Raw genomic sequence first — 19,254 nt, 5'->3', positions numbered from 1 at the left:
TAAATTGGCTGTGTCCGTGGGAGGAGGTGAGTTCAGAGTGTGCTTATCCCGCCATCTTGACTTCTCTATCTACATGGCTGTTTTATGACAGAGCCAAGACTAACCTCTAGGTCTCCTAACCACTAGTAGATGTCTTCTGTTTGTTTTGACACAGAACTCCTTTCATTTTTAATGATTGCTTATCTCCATGAAAAAAAAATTAGACTCATTTTTCTTCCTGACTGATTTTTTTTTCTTTTTCCTCTCTATATTGAGTTAGGCTTTATTTGTTTATATTCTTAGATCAGTTTGATTGGGAGTTTATCTCTTTAATGACCTTTTTGTTTTGTTAATTAACCTATTCCATAGCCAATTTGGCATGTTATAAACAGATTTTTTTATGAATACAAAAGTAATATGCTCATGGCAGAGAATATTTTTAAAAAACACAGAAAGCAAAATAAGAAGAAAACAAAGTTAGCTGCATTTCTACCATTTTTACACACACACACACACACACAGTGGGGAGACATGCACACCAGAATTGGTTTTGTTTTGTGGAATTAGTTTTATACTATATTTGAAGTTCTGAATCTTGTTCTTTTATTATTTCTATGCTTGTACAGTCCATCTTCATCAAGCAAATAAATGACTGTTTACCCATAATTTCTTCTAGGTGTTTAAAGGTTTTCTTGTTTACAGTTGCCTTTTTAATCCACCTGAAATAAATTTTATCATATTGTGAAACACAGGAACTGTTATTTCCAAGTAGCCAAAATTTTCAACACGATTTGTTGAGAAATTTACCTGTTTCCCGTTGATTTTCAATGATTCTTCTACTGTATAGAAAGATATTATGTATACTGTTTCAAGGCCTGCTCTTTTGTTCCTTAGATTTGCCTACTTATTCCTGTGCCAGTACCGTATTATTCTAAACATAAAAGATCTGTAATACACTTTAATATTTTACAGGCAAGTTCTTCCTCATCACTCCTCTTCAAAATTTTCTTGTTCCTTCTCACCTATTCTTAGTTCTAGATGAATAACTGAATCATCTGTGTTAGTTAAAAATAAAAATCCCCTAAGTATTTTTATCAGTGTTGGACTAAAACTATAAATTATTTTGGAAATTACTGGAATACTAGAACATTGACCATATTGAGTCTTCTCATCCGGAAACGAGTTATCTCCCTTCATCCAGGCAAACGTTCTTTGATATGTTTCTGTCAAGTTTGCAGTCTTCTTCATGTAAGTTGAGCACACTTATTAAGTCCAGTTCTAGGCAGTTCGTTTTTATGAAATCATTGTGAATAGACTCTTTTCCTTCCATTGTATCTTCTCATTGGTTACTGATGATAAATAGGAAAGCTATTTTTTGGTATAATTTTCTTTTATCTGGCTTCTTTCTTGAATTCAATTATTCTAAAAATTTTTCAATTCTTTGGGCTTTTAAAGACTATAATTATATCTTTCACTAATGATGATAATTTTGTTCTTTCTTTTTCAGTAATTATTCTTTTTATTTTTGCTTTATTCCCCATTGGTTTGGCCAGAATAATATTAAATATAATGATGCTTATAAGAATCCTTGTCTTGTATATTTTATCAATATCAACTGCCCATACTGTCCTTTCTAATGCTTCTTGCCTTGAATTCATCTTTCTTTGAAATTATAGTCACTTCTGCTTTTTTCCTTACATGAAAACTTTGGATCATCCTGTTACTTTTAATCTTTTATATGATTTTATTTTATTTTATTTTTTTTTGAGGAAGATTGGCCCTGAGCTAATATCTGTTACCAATCTTCCTCTTTTTTTATTTTTTCCTTTTTCCTCCCTATAGTCCCCAGTACATAGTTATATATCCTAGTTGTAGGTCCTTCTAATTCTTCTATGTTGGACGCCAGCTCAGCTTGGCTTGATGAGCGGTGATTAGGTCCAAGCCCAGGATCCAAACCGGTGAAACCCAGGCTGCAAAGCAGAACGCATGAACCTAACTGCTGCACCACCGGGCCAGCCCCTGATTTTATTTTAAATGCCTCTCTTATAAGGCAGATGTAATTGGATATTTAATTTTAGAATATTTGTCTTTAACAAGGGAATATAAGCAATATTTTTGTAATGGATATGTGTGGTTTTTTTCTATCATCTTGTTTTATGCTTTCTTGCAAATTAAAAAAATTTGTCTTGCAATACAGGTTATACTTTCTTTGCCTTTTTTTTTGCTTATTTGAAAGTCCTTCATCCCTCTGTATGTTTTACTAGGATTTAGTTCTAAATTTAACAAAATTCTTTAACTTATATTTTTAATATTTAAATCAAGAAGTGAAATAGAGTCCCTTGGCTCCTTCCTTTATATGATGAGGATTGATCCTGTTCGTCCTTTCTCCTGGAAATTGCCCACTGCCCAGGCTTTGTTTATGTAATCTGCAATTTCAGTTCTAGCATATGATTGTTATACCTTATTATTTCTTACATCATCTAACTTTTATTTCGAGTAAGCTCTTTTGACATTTGTGTCCATTTTGTTAACATGTTAAAAAAACATTTATTTAGGCTTAACTCCAGGCTTAATTGGTCTTATTGTTCAGCATCTTGAGTTTTCAAATTACGAATTTTCAATTAATTTCTTTTACTGGCATGTGAAGAATAGATACGTACTCTAAACCCTGGCATGTCTCAGCACATTGTTCATTTGTCTTCATAAACCATGCAGTGGGAGAGGGGAGGGACTGGTTGTCGTCTTCTCTGTTTCCCTCTTGCGCTTCTCTCTTCTTCTGAGCTTTGCTGGCTAGTTTCTGAACTTCCAGTCAGGGGGTGGGTGGTTTGTGGGGAGTGTTGGAGAGAGAGGTCTTATTTGAACGGGTATTGGTTGAATATGACTTCATGCTCTCTGAGTCTGGCGGATGTTTCAAGCTGCTTCTTTGTCTTGCGGGTAATTTCAGGGTTCCTCTGGAGATCCCGCATCACAGAGGCCTCTCACCCATAGATCTCTCGTGTTGGGATGTTGTGTTTCTATCCGGAGTGGTCACTTGCAATTCCTCCCACAGCTCCTAGTATATGGTTTGCACCTCTAGCTTCTTGCTGCTGGGATTGTTTGGCTTTTCACAGATGTACCCTAAAGGTTGAGGTCCAGGATGATCCCAGACCAACACTCTGTCCCACTTGGCCCATATCTGGGAGCACTCCTATGTTCCTTCCTGCCACAAACAGGGACTAGAGGCTGATCCCAGCACAGCTACCATGACTCTTCTGCCTCTGGCCACTTAGCTTCCTTGGGTGTGAGCCCTGCATCAGCCCTCTGTGTGCTCCACTTGGAAAAGACACATTTTAAGGCTGGTCTCAGGGAAACTTCTCTCCCGATACCTGAGACGAGGGGTGTAGCATTGCCCCACCTTTCCTCTTTATAGGGTGTGTCGTGTTGGAGGTCAAGAAAGTGACTCAACACCACCCCGCACTCTCTCCAAGTAAATCTCTGACCTCTCTCAACCTTTTTATATTCTTATAGTGGGCAAGAGTATTCTAGAGTCTGGAACTGGTTCCAGACAATTTACTTTGTAAATTCTTCCTACAGTATTTGTCTCACATTCACTTTGAAATCTGATATGTCTTTTATTGGAACTTCAGTTGAGACTGAGCCAAGAAGAATCCTATTTTTAACATTCTGTTGTATATAGATTACAACTCCTAGTCCAATATCCAGTGTTCAGCAATATTGAACTAATGTGACTTGGATCATTAAGCTGGTTCTCTTGACAATGGGATACATCAAATCCTATGATAACCAGCATCTCCTGCTATGAGGTTCTTCCTGCCCACAGCACTTTTCGAGACCTCAGACCCCATGGTGCAGTTTCATGGTTTCTCTGGAGATCCCCATCACGGGAGCCTCTTCTCTGTAGCTCTTTCACTTGAGGAAAGAGCCTGAGTGGTCACTCGTAATTTCAATTACCTACTCGTCACTTGGAGACCCAGGATCTTAACTAACTAGACAACTGGGAAACCATTCTTCCATTGCATGAGTTCCAAGTTATAAAGACATTCTCCTTAATCCTGCCCTTGCCTCCTTTAAAACCACAAGAAGGAGTGGGCAGGGTGGCCAGAGGAGGTGAGTGGTGTGTGCCAGACACTGCTAAGTGCTTTACTTGGGCTATCTCATTTAATCCTCAACACTTGGAGGTCTAGTATTTCCATTTTACAGATGAAGTAAAATAAGATTTAGGAGTTAAATAACTTGTCTACAGTCACACAAATCATAAGTGCTGGAGATAGAATCAAAAGCACAGTTCCTTCTGATGCCAAAATTGGTGCCGCTTCTCAACCCTGGCTACATATTAGAGTCACCAGAGAGCTTTAAAAATACCAGTTTTCTGGTCCCCTCCTTGGAATAATTAAATTAGAACCTCCGAGGTGGAGCTTGGGCAACAGTATGTGTCAAAAACTCTCCAAATGATTCTAATGTGCAGCCAGGTTTCAGATCACTGCTGGATACACCCTCTAGGCCGTGGCTTACTATTAACCCTGCATGTTATAGCTTCATTCATATTGTTTTCTTCTTTATATTTTCTTTCTCCTTCAAAGTCAGAGAGTGCGTGGTTGCCCGTCTACATCAGAGCTGGCATTCCTAATCAGATTCCAAGAGCTGCATTCATGGCCATGTTTATTCTGGAAGTGGATCAGTTCATCCTGACCTCTTTGACGACCTCGGTTCTGGACTGTGAAGAGGATGAGACCCCCAAGCCCTTGCTGGTGTTCAACATTACGAAAGCCCCGCTCCAGGGCTATGTGACTCACCTGTGGGATCACACCAGACCAGTCTCTTCATTCACCTGGAAAGATCTAAGTGACATGCAGATTGCCTATCAGCCACCAAACAGCAGCCATTCTGAGAGGAGACATTATGAGGTAAGAAGAAAGAGAGACAAAGCTTCTAGTCTATTCCGTATTCAGTTATTTCAGAGGCCACTTCCCCTAGCTTTCAAGTTAGTTGGTACATTCATTGCCTCAGGAGAGAATCAGTCACTGTAAATCAGGATGCAAACTACAGTGCCTAGGGGAGCCAGGCAGGTGATGCCAATGAGCAAACCCGCCCTGAGGGAGACCGTGAGGAACTGAAGATCTGGTGCCATAGAAAGCAGCCGTTAACTCAGCTCCCAGCTGATTGTTGGCATGTGGAATACAGACCCACCCAGTGTCACTATAGCTCTCGTTTGTCAAGAGGAGTTGGAAATCTATACTTCTTTTGTGAAAATATTTCAATTTTTAAATATAGAAAACATACTAAAAATTTTAAAACATATTGTGCCAACTACAAAACATATCTGAGGGCCACACTTGGCCCAGGGTTCACCAGTTTGAGAACTCTGGTGCCCTCGACAGCCTTCCTGCATTACATAGACCACTGGAGTTAGAGATGACTTTCTTTACCCTTCTTTCCTTAATAAATTCTTTTATTCTTTTTTGTTTGGGAGGCTTTTTTACTGGGATCCTTAATTTTAATTAGTAACATTGATTCAGGATAAGAGATTCCATAATCTCATTGGATGACTAATTTCACTATCAAACACTTTCCACCAGGAAAGTCCTTTTTCTATCGAATTGAAATCGCTTCTGCTGCAGTTTTAGCCTCTTTCTTCTTGTTTTGTATTTGATGGGAGTGGAGAACAGCTGGTTACAGACTTGCACATAATAACCCTTCACAAAGTTACAGACCTACCAGCAAGCTGATTCAAATAGGATGGAAAATTTAAATGAGCAGATTGATACAGACTTGATTTCAGGTTTATTAAGGAAAATGAGTATCCCTGGGGTTACCAAATTGTCCTACATCCAATTTAGGCCATTTCAGCATTTAGCCTCAAGGGCAGACAAAAGACTTCAGACAATAAATGCAATGCTTTGCCCTTTGCTTTTATTTTCCTCGTGTCATAATAGTAAGTGGCAGCTGTTTTTTTCTTTCCTGCCCTCGCCTCTCATTCCTTCCGTATTATGAAGTAATTTCTCATTAGATGTCTGGTTTTACCTCGAGTTCACAAAAAAGGCACGGCGGGTCTGCTGCTTCCTATGTGTATTTTCTGGCATCGTATAATGTAATCTTAAGGCAGAACCTGTCCAAATGTGTGATATATTTGTTAGAAGGTAACTCTCAGTTTTCTCATTGGAGATTATGCGCTTTTCAGATTATGTGGGCTGGAAGCCCTGGGCCTCTACAGAACTTTCTTCATTCAGCCACCTGGGGTGGGACTGCTGAGAGCAGAGCAACGGCAGTGCTCCTAAAGCTGGCTGACCCTTCCCTGGGCTGTAGCACTAAGGCGGTCCGTTCTTTCGGGCATGAAAATTCACACTCATTTTATTAGGTACGACATTTATTTGAGAAGAAAGTTCTTTAGTGAGAGCATAACATACAACTTTGTATGGCTCAACCTAATAAATATGTACCTTACACCCCCGAAAAGACTTCCCCTGCCTCAGTATAGTTACATTTTTGGTCTGTTCCTTTGGCCACCTTGAATCTGTTTCTTTTGTTGTGTAGTATTTGCTGATATGTTGTTGTCTGATAATTTCTCTTATCCTCTCAAATGGAGCACACATTCTTCAAAAGTAGGCAGTGTGCCTTCCATGTCTGTGTTATAGCTCAGCCTTCTCTCAGCGCCTGGTGCAATACATACACAGCACATCATAAGGTTCAAAACTTACCTTATAGCCCCACTTATTAGTTATGAATTTCATGGGAGCAAATAAAATCTGGATATTTAAAAATATGTCTAGTGGGATAGATGCCTCTAGATCAGGGTCTCTTAATAGCAGCACCATTGGTGTTTTGGACTGGATAATTCCTTGTTGTGGGGGCTGTCCTGTGTGTGGTAGGATGTTAGCAGCATCCCTGGCCTCTATCTACTAGACACCAGTAGCACCCCTCCACACACATACCCATTTGTGTGGCCAGAAATGTCTCCAGACATTCCCATATGTCCCCTGGGGGGACAAAATCACCCCCAGTTGAAAACCACTACTCTAGACCCCATATGTGTGAGAGAGGCTCAAGTGGTCTGATGCTGGACTGACATAGTCTCCCGAGCAAATGCTCAGACACTCCCCCAGCATATTAGCTTATTTCAGGTTAAGAAATTCTTTTATGGAGGGGAAAATTTAAAAATACTGATCAACTAAGGAACAAGATCTAGAGCCTGAAAAAGTGAGATCAGGTTGTCAAAAATTAGATCAGGCAGCAGCAGAAACCTGAATCCATTTTGCCATCATCTGTAGTCCATACCCCAGAAATAATGGTATTTTATACTATGAATTGTCAATGTGTGGTTCACATGCAACTGTTTGTTTACAGGTGGAGTTGGAGGCATATGACTTCTTCTTTGAAAAGAGTGCACCTATTACAGTCCACATCTCCATCAGAACAGCAGATACAAATGCCCCGCGTGTGTCCTGGAACACAGGTGAAGCTCATTGTAGGGTGTCAAGCAACGTAGCCCTGAAGGGAAGATGAGAGAGTATATGGGTCAGGAGAGAAAGGTAGTTTCATTCCCGTTTCACACATGAGGTAACTGATAGCCAGGCACATTAAGGGGATCAGATAGTTGGTTTTTTGTTTTGTTTTGTTTTTCCTACTGACAGGGTGAGAAATTTAAATCTAGGATTCTTGTGTCCTGAAGCCAAGTTCTTTCCTCTGCAGGAGCTAAGCCAAAAGGACACCTTTCAACTGAATGAGGCAAAAAAGTGACTATTTGTGATATTGAGCTATAGTTGGACTGAGAGTAAAGGTCTCCACCTCAAATTATCAGAGGAATTGAAGGAAGGTAGAGACTGTAATCCATTGTCTTGTTTTTAAGTCAAAGTTGTGTGGAAACTGCAGTACATAAACAAGAGCTTAAACTGCTTTATTTGTTTTAAATGAAGGCTTTGCTCTGCCTCTGATTCCTGAGTGGACTGATCATGCAATGTACATATTTAGATCAGATATAAATGTTGAATGTAAATGAAGATATTTTCCTTTCCCACTAATCCCATCAATAGCATTCAAAACATACTTATAAGCAGTGGTGATAGTTTCTGTTAAGGGGAAAATATCTGATTTAAATCCTCAAGTAGCAGCTTACATGAGTTGTCTTGTGTGTGTGTGTGTGTTTGCACACGGGTACACACATGCACATGTATGTGTTTGTATGTATGTGAGTTTCAGTAGAGGTGGAGAACATAGGTTGAATAGACTTGATATATAATTCTGGCTCTATGTCTCATTCTACCACTGTTAGTGGGGTAATGAGAGAAAAGAAGGAATTGGTAACATAAGTTTAGTAATAATCACTTATTAAGTAGATTATCATTTAAGCATAGAGACTTAATAGTCTGTATGTATATATGTGATTTGTGAAACCCAGACTTGTGAAGAGAGCTCCAAATCTGGTTTTGGTAACTTTGAACATCAGAATCCTTTTTAAAATGAATTTTTACTTATTATGAACTTAATATATGTTCATTGTTGAAAACTTGGAGAGCACAATAAATAAAATAAGTAGTAATGAATAAATGAGTGAAATACTAACGAATAAATAAAATCATTCATTACTCCACCATGAAGACACAAGCACTGTTAATAATTTGCTACATAAATTTCTAGTCTTCTTGCTTGCTTTTCTGCATCCCATGATGCCTTGTCCGTGCTGTGCTGTACACTCTTGGCTTCAAAACCCTTATTACCAGTCACAGAGATTCTTTATATGTGCTTGTTCTCCCTCCCTCCCTTCTTCCTTCCTTCTTTCCTTTTTTTTTTTTTTTTTAATATACTATATGTCTTAGCCCAGGTGCCCTAGCAAACAGCTTCTGAGGCAGATCATATGCACTAACCCTAAACTGAAAACAAGAATAAGAGCAAAAGGGAAGTGAGGGAGGGAGAGGAGGAAGCAAATAAAAAGGTGGTATGACTGAGCTGGTCACAGCTTTACAAGAAAATAAAGCTGATTGCTTGATAGTGCTGCTGTCTCCAGGAGGAGATGGAACAACCGTGTGTTGGAAGACTCAGAGGTGAAGTCAGGAAAGAGTGAACGATCTACCTGTCAGCTCCTTCCCATCTCCTGTCTCACCTCGGTCAGTTTGCCTCGCTGGATGTTAACTCCTCACGTGTCCAGGTTGTGTTACCTGGCACCTCTTAGCAGCCACTACACAGACTCCCTGGCTCCCATGGTATAGGACCTGGCCATAGTCACGAAGGAAGTCATGCCAAAACCTGGCCCTTGCTCAAGAAGGCAGTTGAGGTAACCAGCCACATCAGAAGATGAGGCAACGGTGGCAGCCAGGGCTTTAGAATTGTGGTGACTAAAGGGAACCCTCGTGGGGCTGCTGCAGCTAGAAAGCAGACAAATGGTCACAGCCAGGGAGGTGGGTGGCTGGGTGGATTTGAGGAGGAGCATTAACCGGGTCCACCTGTACCCTGTCTTTACATTTTATCAACTTGTTTCTTTAAAAAGCTCTGCTCCCTTTCAAGATTCTCTGCACTCTGTTGGCTCCCAGCTCTACTGGGTAATGGGAATGGTTGATGATGCTGCAGCTCCCTGTCTCTCACTGGAGTGTTCTGGCCAGAATCTGTATTTTTCTTGCTCTGAGCAGCTCTCTCTCCCCAGATTTCCTCCAGCATGCTGGATCCGAGGAGAAGGCTTTATTTTAATTCCTTTAGTTACAAAAGTCCCTTCCTTATTAGAGTCTAGACTAAAATACAGCCCTCATTGCAAAGTGTCATGTGCTTCACGTCTAACACCATCAAACACTCCCCTAGCACAGTAGCTCTGTATTTGCATATTTAGCCATTTTATATTCTCTCTCCTGTGGGCTACTAATGCTTTCATAAATTACATGTAAAAGTACTTCTGACTCTTTTCCCCACTTAAAATACCTGAATGTAGCCTTTGAATAACTCCTTGTGGACATTTTTGAACTGGAGACCACCGTGAACCTAACATCTGTTCTTTCCTTTAGTATTTACTTTCTGGCACCATCATGCCTCTAAAGGATGTATCATAAGGAACCAGTTGTCATATTGGAGTTCACAGTACTACAAGTAAAAATATTACTGAAAATAAAAGCTAAATTCCAGTTTCTTGAAAAGCTTTTGAAGATACAATTTTCAGCTAGTTTTGTGAGTGAAAATTCATTAATCTTGTCTTAAAGTAGGCGTGTTGGCATGTCATAGATCCTTCCAGGATGCTTTTCTGTTTTCTCTTGTAGGTCTGAATCTCCTGGAGGGGCAGTCTCGGGCCATCACTTGGGAACAGTTTCAGATTGTTGACAATGATGACCTTCGTGCTGTCCGTCTAGTCACTGTGGATGGCCTGCAGCATGGCCGGCTTACACTAAGAGGTGAATGATCAACATTTGTAACCCAGAAAGGAACCCAAGAAGTATTTTCTCCAAAAGCAAATCATATTTCACAGGATATACATAGCATTTCTTGGGCTATCTCTAAATGAATTGTCATATCCTGAAATTCTAGAGATCTTGAAACCATCGGCTTTTGTATTAGGTGCTCACATCAGTGGATGACCATTTAAGAGTGGTACCATGTGCTTGGCTCATTATTCAAAGCTCAGATGCCATATAGGTCTCCTTCTAAATGTACTTCTTCACTGATTATCTTATCCCAGTTGGAAGACAAAATATTTCCCTCTCATTTCTCTGCTTCTGAGAAATGTATTGAAAAACAGAAAAACTTATGTTTTTTAATACTTTAGTAATAATTTTGTTATCATGTTATTAGTAGCAGCTACCACAGTTTAAAAGAAATGAATTTATACTTATAATTATAAGGATGGTAGTTAACAAAGTAATAGCCCTAATAAAAATAATATTTGTACTTTATGGTAATACAGTCCATTCCTTGTAATGAGCCTAGAGGTTTTAATTCAATTATCTTCTTGATTTGCCTAAATATAAAGCAGAAAGAGAGCTCTTATTTATCATCATTTGTGATTATGGAATTCTGGAATCAAAAATAAAATGGTAAGTTTGTCATAAATTTGCTTACCTAATCCAAGGACAGTGGAAAGTTAGCTTAAGCCTGGGTGTATCAGTTAGGGTGAGTGTTCAGCTGCATATAAGGGAAACCCAACTACAGTGGCTTAAGAATTCATTATTTTTGTCGTGTAACCAGTTGCCTAGAGGTAAGCATTCCATATCCATGATGCCAGCAGCTCTTTGATGGCGCCTACACCTGTAGGCTTCAAGTCTGCATTCGAAGAAACAAGAAAGAGAAGGGATAGTGAAAAAAACTATGCCACCTGAGCTACTCTCTTTAACCACTTTTCCCAGGAATCTGATATAACAACTTCATTTATGTCTCCTACCAACTCACATGCTACTCCAAAGTACAACAGAGTCTGGGGACCTGTTCTGGTTTTTGTTTTTTTTTTTTTTGGTGAGGAAAATTGGCCTTGAGCTAACATCTGTTGCCAATCCTCCTCTTTTTGCTGAGGAAGATTAGCCCTGAGCTAACATCTGTGGCAATGTTCCTCTATTTTTTTTTTGTATGTGGGCTGCCACCACAGCATGGCTTGACAAGTGATGTGTAGGTCTGTGCCAGGGATCTGAACCCGTGAACCCTGGGCTGCCGAAGCGAAGTGTACAAACTTAACCAGGCAGGTCCCCTGGAAACCTGTTTTTTTTAAATGGTCACTTTGCCATGCCAAATGGAACTAAGATTCTGGTATTGAGGAAGAAGCAGAAAGTGGTGATTGGGAAAGTAACTTGTAGTGTCCATTATACTAGTGTTTAATCATTATTCCAGTGAGGTCATTAATACAACCATATGATGTGGGGTGAGTAATGGGGCACCTTCCATCAAGAATTATAATAGTTTATGCAGAGTGAAGCAATGTTTATTAATACTGTAGAAATGAAGTGGAGAGTTGTAGCCCATCAGACAGTGATGTTCTGGGCTCAGAGGAAGTAGAAAATAGTAGGAACATTTATTAAGCATTTACTTTGTGCTAGATATGGTGCAAAGCATTCTACACACATTATCTTATACCAACTTCATGAAGTGAGATACTATGATTATTCCCAGTTTTTAAATGGGGGACCTGAGGCTTAGAGAAGTTGGCATGTCTAAGGTCTAGAAAGTGGTAGAGCTGGGATTTGAACTCAGACCATTTGATACTAGGGCTCTAGCTCTTTGCCTATAAGCTAGTGATTCTCAATCTTCAGCATGCTTTAGATTCTTCTGGAGGGCTTGATAAAACACTGATTGCTGGGCACCACCTCGAGAATTTCTGATTCAGTAGGTCTGGAGTAGGGCTCAAGAACTTGCATTTCTACAACTTCCCAGATGGTGCTGATGCTGCTGGGTCGAGACTGCTCCTCTAAGCAGTGCTGCCGTGTAGGATGATAACAACGAGTTGAAGAATAATTAACATTTATTGTAGGCGTACTGTTATTTAAGTTCTCTCATACTTACTAGGGAATATGAGGTAGATATTGTTGTCCTTGTTTTATAGATGAGTCTCAAGTAAATTAAATACCTTGCCCAAGTCCACAAAGCTAATAAGTATTACAGCGGGTATTCAAAACCAGATCTGTGGAGTTTCAGAGCCTACTAAACAATCTATTGTTTTTCCGGGCAAGAGAAGTATTGGCTGCATCACTTTCCTTAACGCCCTCTCCTCTAGTGCTGCTTTCACTGCAGCTGCTGCCTCTGCACCCACTGGTTCGATCAACTGCATCTCTGCTCTCTCCATCAGGGGAGAAAGGTTTTCTCTTCACCGTGGCTGACCTGCAGGCTGGGGTTGTTCGCTACCATCATGATGACAGCGACTCCACCAAAGACTTTGTGGTCTTCAGGATATTCGATGGCCATCACAGCATCCGCCATAAATTTCCCATCAACATCTTGCCCAAAGACGATAGTCCCCCGTTCCTCATAACCAATGTTGTGATTGAACTGGAGGAGGGGCAGACCATACTGATCCAGGGTTCCCTGCTGAGAGCTTCAGATGTGGACTCCAGTGATGACTACATCTTCTTTAATATCACGAAACCCCCGCAGGCTGGAGAGATCATGAAGAAGCCAGGGCCAGGACTGATAGGTAATTCTGGGCAGTTAAGATAGTTTGTGTTAGAATTTATGTGAAGGCAGACATCCAGTTTATGAGGTAAGATACTATTATTCTTCCCATTTTATGGATGGGAAGCCTGGGACTTAGAGAAGTTAAATTGATCTATCCAAGATTGTGCATCTAGAAAGTTCCAGAACTAGGCCTCAAGGTAACCATTACACTATGAAAACTTAAGTCTGCCAAGCAAGGTGATAGAACAAATAAGTCTGAAGGAAGATGTTTGGCCTATTCTAGATTATTGATAAAGTAATTTCATGCATAACATTCATTTACATTTTGTTAGAATAATTTCATAACTACTTCTTAAAATAGTCAAGAGTGACAAAATAGGGATCAAGTACTTAGTGTTACTTAAGACTACATGTCTTAAAAATATTTTTCTAATGCTAATTTTTCTACGTATTTTTAGACAGGTGTAGCAACTTTAATTTTTCTCCTTTATTATTTATAAACTGTGATAAAAGCATTTAATGAAGATTCCTTGAGCACATACAACATACTAGGCAGAGAAGACTTTTGGAGATAAGTCTAATATCTTAACACCCCAACACCTGGCAGATTGTTACAAAAGTATGTGGTGTTTTGTGGACCCGATAGGCTACCCTGTCCCTGGCTTCCTGCAGAGGGATCTATTTAATGGCATCATTTACTATCGTCACTTTGGTGGAGAAATCTTTGAAGATTCTTTTGAATTTGTCCTGTGGGACAGCCATGAACCTCCAAATCTCTCAGTGCCGCAGGTAAGAGGCTATCTCTGAACCCTTTCCCAAAGTCTTGTCCACAGATATCAGTTCTGGGAGGTGTTCTTAGAAACCACGTGAAAACAGGTTTCAAGGTTCAAAGTTTAAGAAGCAATGGATTAAGCAAAATTAAGTCAGTTTCTTTCTTTGCAACATGACTTCTCTACCCTTTACTTTTCTAAAGAGTTTTGTAAATTTCCACGTATGCAGTATTCCCAAAGTTATTTAACCATGGGACCCTTTTACACACAAACACCTCACGGAGTTTTCTGGCCTCATTACACTCAAGAAAACACCAACATTTTATGTGTAATGGTTAAAATATAGGCTCTGGAATTAGACTGCCTATGTTTCTCTCCTGTCCTTGACACTAGGTAACTGATTGACCCATGCCTCAGTTTCCTCATCTGTAAAATAGGTAGTAGTACAACTTCCATATAGAGCGATTGTGAAGGTAAGTGAGATAAATACATGTAAAGTACTGAGAACTTTCTGGCACATGGTAAGGACTCAATAAATAAATTAGCTATTATTTATTGTTGCTTTTGAAAAACTAAGAGTTTTATTACCACTCAAGGATATCATTTAGATATATAGAATGCAGAAATGGGTTTAAGGAGGCATTCTCATATAGAAATTACAGAAAATGGAATTAGTATAGAGTCTGGACAACTATAAAAGGGCAGACTCCTTGCAAAGAGAAGGTGGTTGGTGGTAGGGGTAGAAAAAAGACAGCAGAAAATGTGATCACCAACTATATATAGTTCTTTTTGCTAGGCATTTTATACCTATTATCTTGGAAGGTGGCATATATAGGGATCGAACCACTTCTAGAATGATTACTTAATGCACGTGTCCCTATTGGTTTTGAGAATGTCTTGAGACATATGAGAATATCTTCTCATAATGTCGCGGTCACTTACATTAGCCAGTACATAGATGGTCGAGCTATTCACCTGTTTGCTAAGATGAAGGTGACAAAAGGGAGTGATCAGGACAAATGTCAGAGAGCCCATGAACTGAAGGAAGTAGGTAATCTCTGTTAAGAGGGAAGGGAGAACGAATGAGAAAACTCTCAATTCATCTGCCTAACGAACAACAAATCAACTCCTTTACAAACAACAGCCCCCTCTTTTTATTTAATGTATTATATGCCATTTCTAGATTACATTTTTGCTTGAGACCTTAGTTGATTTGATAATCCAAAATGGCAACTATTAATAGGATTTATTTCTAAATCTTCTGTTGTATCTATTCAAACTAAGCTAGGTTTCTGACTAGAATACCATATCACTTTTAGCAGGCTACATGCCTTTTTAAAAATAGAAAGCGCAGAGCTTCTATTGTATATTGTATATTTTACAGATTGTATTTTTATTTATATCACATTTATAGATCAAATATAGATGTCAGATCCCTCTATAATACGGACCACAGTAATGAAAACTTTACTGGACAGAATTATGTCTAAATTTTGGCAAATAAATCAGACTAAACTCTGTAGATCCATTTATAAATTCATAAATTTATCCCTTATGATGGATAAGTTTCTAAAGAAGTCGTAATCATGTTTTTCTCTGCTTTAATCTTCTTAATCTACATCTTCGTGTACCACCTATTCTTTGGCTCCTAAATGTTCTCCAGCTCAGCCTTGTGTACCTACCTCTCTACCCGACATCTCTACATATATGTCTTACCGGCATTTTAAACTCACCATGTCCATAAGACATTTAGTATATTTCCCCCCAAACTTGCACAAAACCGCTGTAACTAGAATCTCTGAAGTCATCCCTAACCCCTTTCTCTCTCTAATATCTGTGTAACCAGTCATTCAGCAAGTCTTACTAAATCTATTTGATAAATTTCTCTCATCTATCTCTACTTCCCACCCCACTGCCATTGCTTTAGTTCCAATCTTCATCTTTTCAGGACTAGATTTTCCTCAGAATCCCTCACATGGTCTCTTAAGAATCAAAGTGATCAGCCACATCCTTGTAATTGAGGAAAATTGAAATCCATTGATACAGTAGCAGTATGCTTAGTAGAATTCGTCTAGCATCCATTTTTTCCAAGTCTCTCACTTCTGATTTGTGGCAGCTTTAGCTTCGTTCTTCTCTGGACTATGGACCTCCTCTCGGCTATAACATCACCTGCTCCAGGAATCCTTCTTTGATGTCCCCATCCCACAACTCCCCAGACTGGGTCAGCTAGTTCTTTTATAGGATCCAATATCAAATCACTATAATTTGAGGCCATTATTTGTTTGATTGGATCAACTGTAAGCTCGCTGATGGCAGGAATCCTGAATTATTCATCTCTGTGTCTTCAGATCTTGGTTACTGACTCAGACTAGAACCTCAAGAACTGTTTGTTGGTCCCAAAATTGAAACTAGGAGGAAATAAGAAGACTGAAATATTTGATAGGAGCTAGGGAGGGAGTGATTGGGAAGATAATTAGTGTAAAGCTTTATTCTTCAGAGTTTCCAGGAATTAGTGTGTGCCTAAGAACCAAACAAGTATTTTGTGTGTGTGTGTGTGTGTGTGCTGGTAAGCATTTTTATGTTGTAAAACCCTGATATCATCATTAAAACTCCAACTTTTAAGGGATTTAAATAATTATCTAGTCTATTTGATGATCACATCTTTAATTTGGACAAGTATCTAGTCATGTCCTACCAATGAAAATGTATTTAAAATATTCAACAAAATCTGTAGCTTTCAACTATTCAATTGAAAGTCCAGATAAGATGGTTACTTATGGGAGCTTTGTGATCAGAAGGTTCCTTGGTCACTGAAGATTAAACTCAGGCCCAGGATTGTTTGGGCCATACTGCTAAAACACTTTTTATGGTAGAGGCAGAAACCAAGCATCTCCTCAGGTGAGAAACAATATAATTAAAGCAGGAAGTCACATAAGCAGGGACATCCCTTACCTCCTCTCATCCTTCCGAACTGGCTACTCCTACTAAGAGATCTCCTTATACGTCAACAAGGTGTCTACATGTCAGCAAGAAACCGCCTCCTTCTTTCTATCTCAGTTGTCATGACTGTCATCAAATAAAGCCTCACCCATCCAATTTGCTTTTGAAAGATATTTCCTTCTTTACTCGTGTCCACAGAGGACTTTATGGACATTAAGTCTTAAGAGATCTTAAACCAGGAGAAAGTAATATTAGAATTAAAATGGGAGTGCAAAATAAGGATAGAAGAGAGAAGCAGAAAGAGGACTAAGAAACAGAGGAAGAAAGGAAGCAGATGCCACCAAGGCCTGTGGGTGAAGTGGAAGGGAGCGATGAAATGTGACCAGGTGAGAGAGTGGACGCCCAGAGGTGGGCATTTATCAGAGTCAGACAAGAAAGTGAAGTGGGCAAAACCAACTCTGGAAGTAGTTCCTGGGGCTGAGAAATAGCCCTGGATAATCTCAAAGGAAAGCGCAAGATAAAGAATCAGGCAGGAATCAAAGTTCAGGGTAGAGAAAGGATCAAGAATTCAGGTGTATAAGACAGTCAGATACAGGTCGACAGGGTATCTTATTGTGAGCCTGATTCTGAGAGTCAATGTCAGGCTTTGTCATTTGGTATACTGATTTATCACTTTATATTCTGATGCCCTACAAATCTGTCTGTGAGTGCTTGTGGCCATAAGTAGGCTGGAGGGATGGAGGGGAAGCCAGCAAGCAAGAGCCCAGAGATTGGTCTGGGCACTAGTTTTCCGCTGTCTGGGAATGAGTGTTCCGTAATGTCTTCGTTACTACCGAATTTCACCACAATGAGAACACTTTATTTCTCTATGGCGTTTGTTAAAATAGGATTTTTCTCACCCACAGACACACACACAATAATTGTTTAAACATGCATAAATGTGTAAAGACACATCAACTTAGGTGATCATGAAGCATGTTGAAAAATGTGCCCACCAAGAATTACTACAGGAGTATAAAAAAGCATGCTTGTACGTTCTTTTTACACAAAGAACACACTGGAGAATAAATTAGCATGGAAAATGGTCTCTTTGAAGGCACAATAACTATTGTTTCCTTATTAAATCCAGTTTTTCAATTAAGCAGAGCCTTGATGATCCACACTATAGCTGTGATGTCCCATAGAGAATTTCTGAACTTTGGAGATTAGCAAAAAACTATAATTGGAAAAAAAAATTGTGGCAGACTTCAGGAAATGGGAGAAATGACTGTCATTGTGTTCCTTTATTTTGATAACTGGCTTTGGTTTTTAATTATTGAAATGCTTCATAATGGAGTAGTAAATATGCCATGTGCTTTTGTGAAAGTCATAAAGGATGGAAACAGGGAATTAATTTATTGATCACCTACTGCCAGGTACTCACTGTGCTATTAGCTATCTCATTTGATCTGGACAACACTTTACCATAATGGCCATCGTTTTTATTCCCAATGTACAGAGAGAAAAACTGAGCCCCAAAGGGGTTAAATGATTTGCCCCAGGGAGCACAGCTTATAAGTGGCTGAGCTGATGTTCCAATCTTTTCTATATCATAGCAAAAGCTTAACCATGTTTTATTTTTTGCTTTGTATGTTAATTTAAAAACGAATCTCTTCATTTTCAAGTTGGATGTTGTGAACACCATGATTGTAGACAAATTGGCATTGCCGATCTGTGCTTCAGTGACAGTATTAAAATAATTAAAAGCAGAGTAAGAATACGTTCGTGCATCAGGCTGTGCAAAGACTCACAATGCCAAGCAAACGTACCATTTCAAGAGAGAGTTAATAATTGCTTTTTTGTTACCAATCGTGGATTATTGTAAAAAAAAAAATGTGATGATAAAAGCTATTTGGCAAAGCCTCCTTACCCTCTTGCATGATTCAAACCTGTAAATACGGTTTTAAAAATTCTTAAAATCACAAAGAAGGCATGTTGATTCACTCATTTAGCAAACACTGATGAAGGGCCTCCTACCTACAAAATACTATACCAGAAGTTGTGAAGCTACAGAGAAGAACATAATATTTATTGAACACCTACTGTGTGCCAGACATTTTATCTACATAGTGATATTTGATCCTCATAACAACTGTGTGAGGTTGTTGGTATTATGGTTAACGTACAAATAAGAAAATTGACACTCAAAAAAGTTGAGTGACTTGCTCAAGATCAATAGCTACTAAGTGATATACGCAAGGCTTTAACTGTTCACTGTAAATTCCATGTGGTTTGCACTATACTATGATCCTCTTCTTGTGGAACTTTCAGTCTAGGAGAGACTGACATGTAAACTACTAGCTAATAATACAAGACAATGTGAATGGATAAGCAAAATTCAGGAACAATTAATTCCAACTGAGAAATTCAGGCAAGTTTCAAGAATAGACTTTAAGGGTAAGAAAGACTCAGGTTGCTGGAGAAAGCATTCCAGGTTGAAGAAACAACAGGATCCAAAGCA

The 19,254-nt window shown here is 39.1% G+C and overlaps 1 protein-coding gene across 4 annotated transcripts in view; it reads left to right on the top strand.

Annotated features, from left to right (window-relative positions):
- The window catches only part of FREM1 (FRAS1 related extracellular matrix 1), a 151,055-nt gene that overhangs the window by 42,907 nt on the left and 88,894 nt on the right, over window positions 1-19,254 (top strand). For all 4 annotated transcript variants that reach the window (XM_004436789.3, XM_087444606.1, XM_087444607.1 and 1 more), the window contains 5 exons: window positions 4,560-4,883; window positions 7,321-7,429; window positions 10,212-10,343; window positions 12,719-13,063; window positions 13,691-13,833. In XM_004436789.3, coding sequence (XP_004436846.1) covers window positions 4,560-4,883; window positions 7,321-7,429; window positions 10,212-10,343; window positions 12,719-13,063; window positions 13,691-13,833 — 1,053 coding nt within the window. The remainder of the gene's footprint in view (window positions 1-4,559; window positions 4,884-7,320; window positions 7,430-10,211; window positions 10,344-12,718; window positions 13,064-13,690; window positions 13,834-19,254) is intronic.

This window comes from Ceratotherium simum, chromosome 20, assembly GCF_057802395.1.
Source record: "Ceratotherium simum simum isolate JZ-2026a chromosome 20, ASM5780239v1, whole genome shotgun sequence".
NCBI lineage: Eukaryota > Metazoa > Chordata > Mammalia > Perissodactyla > Rhinocerotidae > Ceratotherium > Ceratotherium simum.
The sequence above is the reverse complement of the archived record's forward strand: the minus strand, read 5'-3'. Positions and strand labels throughout refer to the sequence as shown.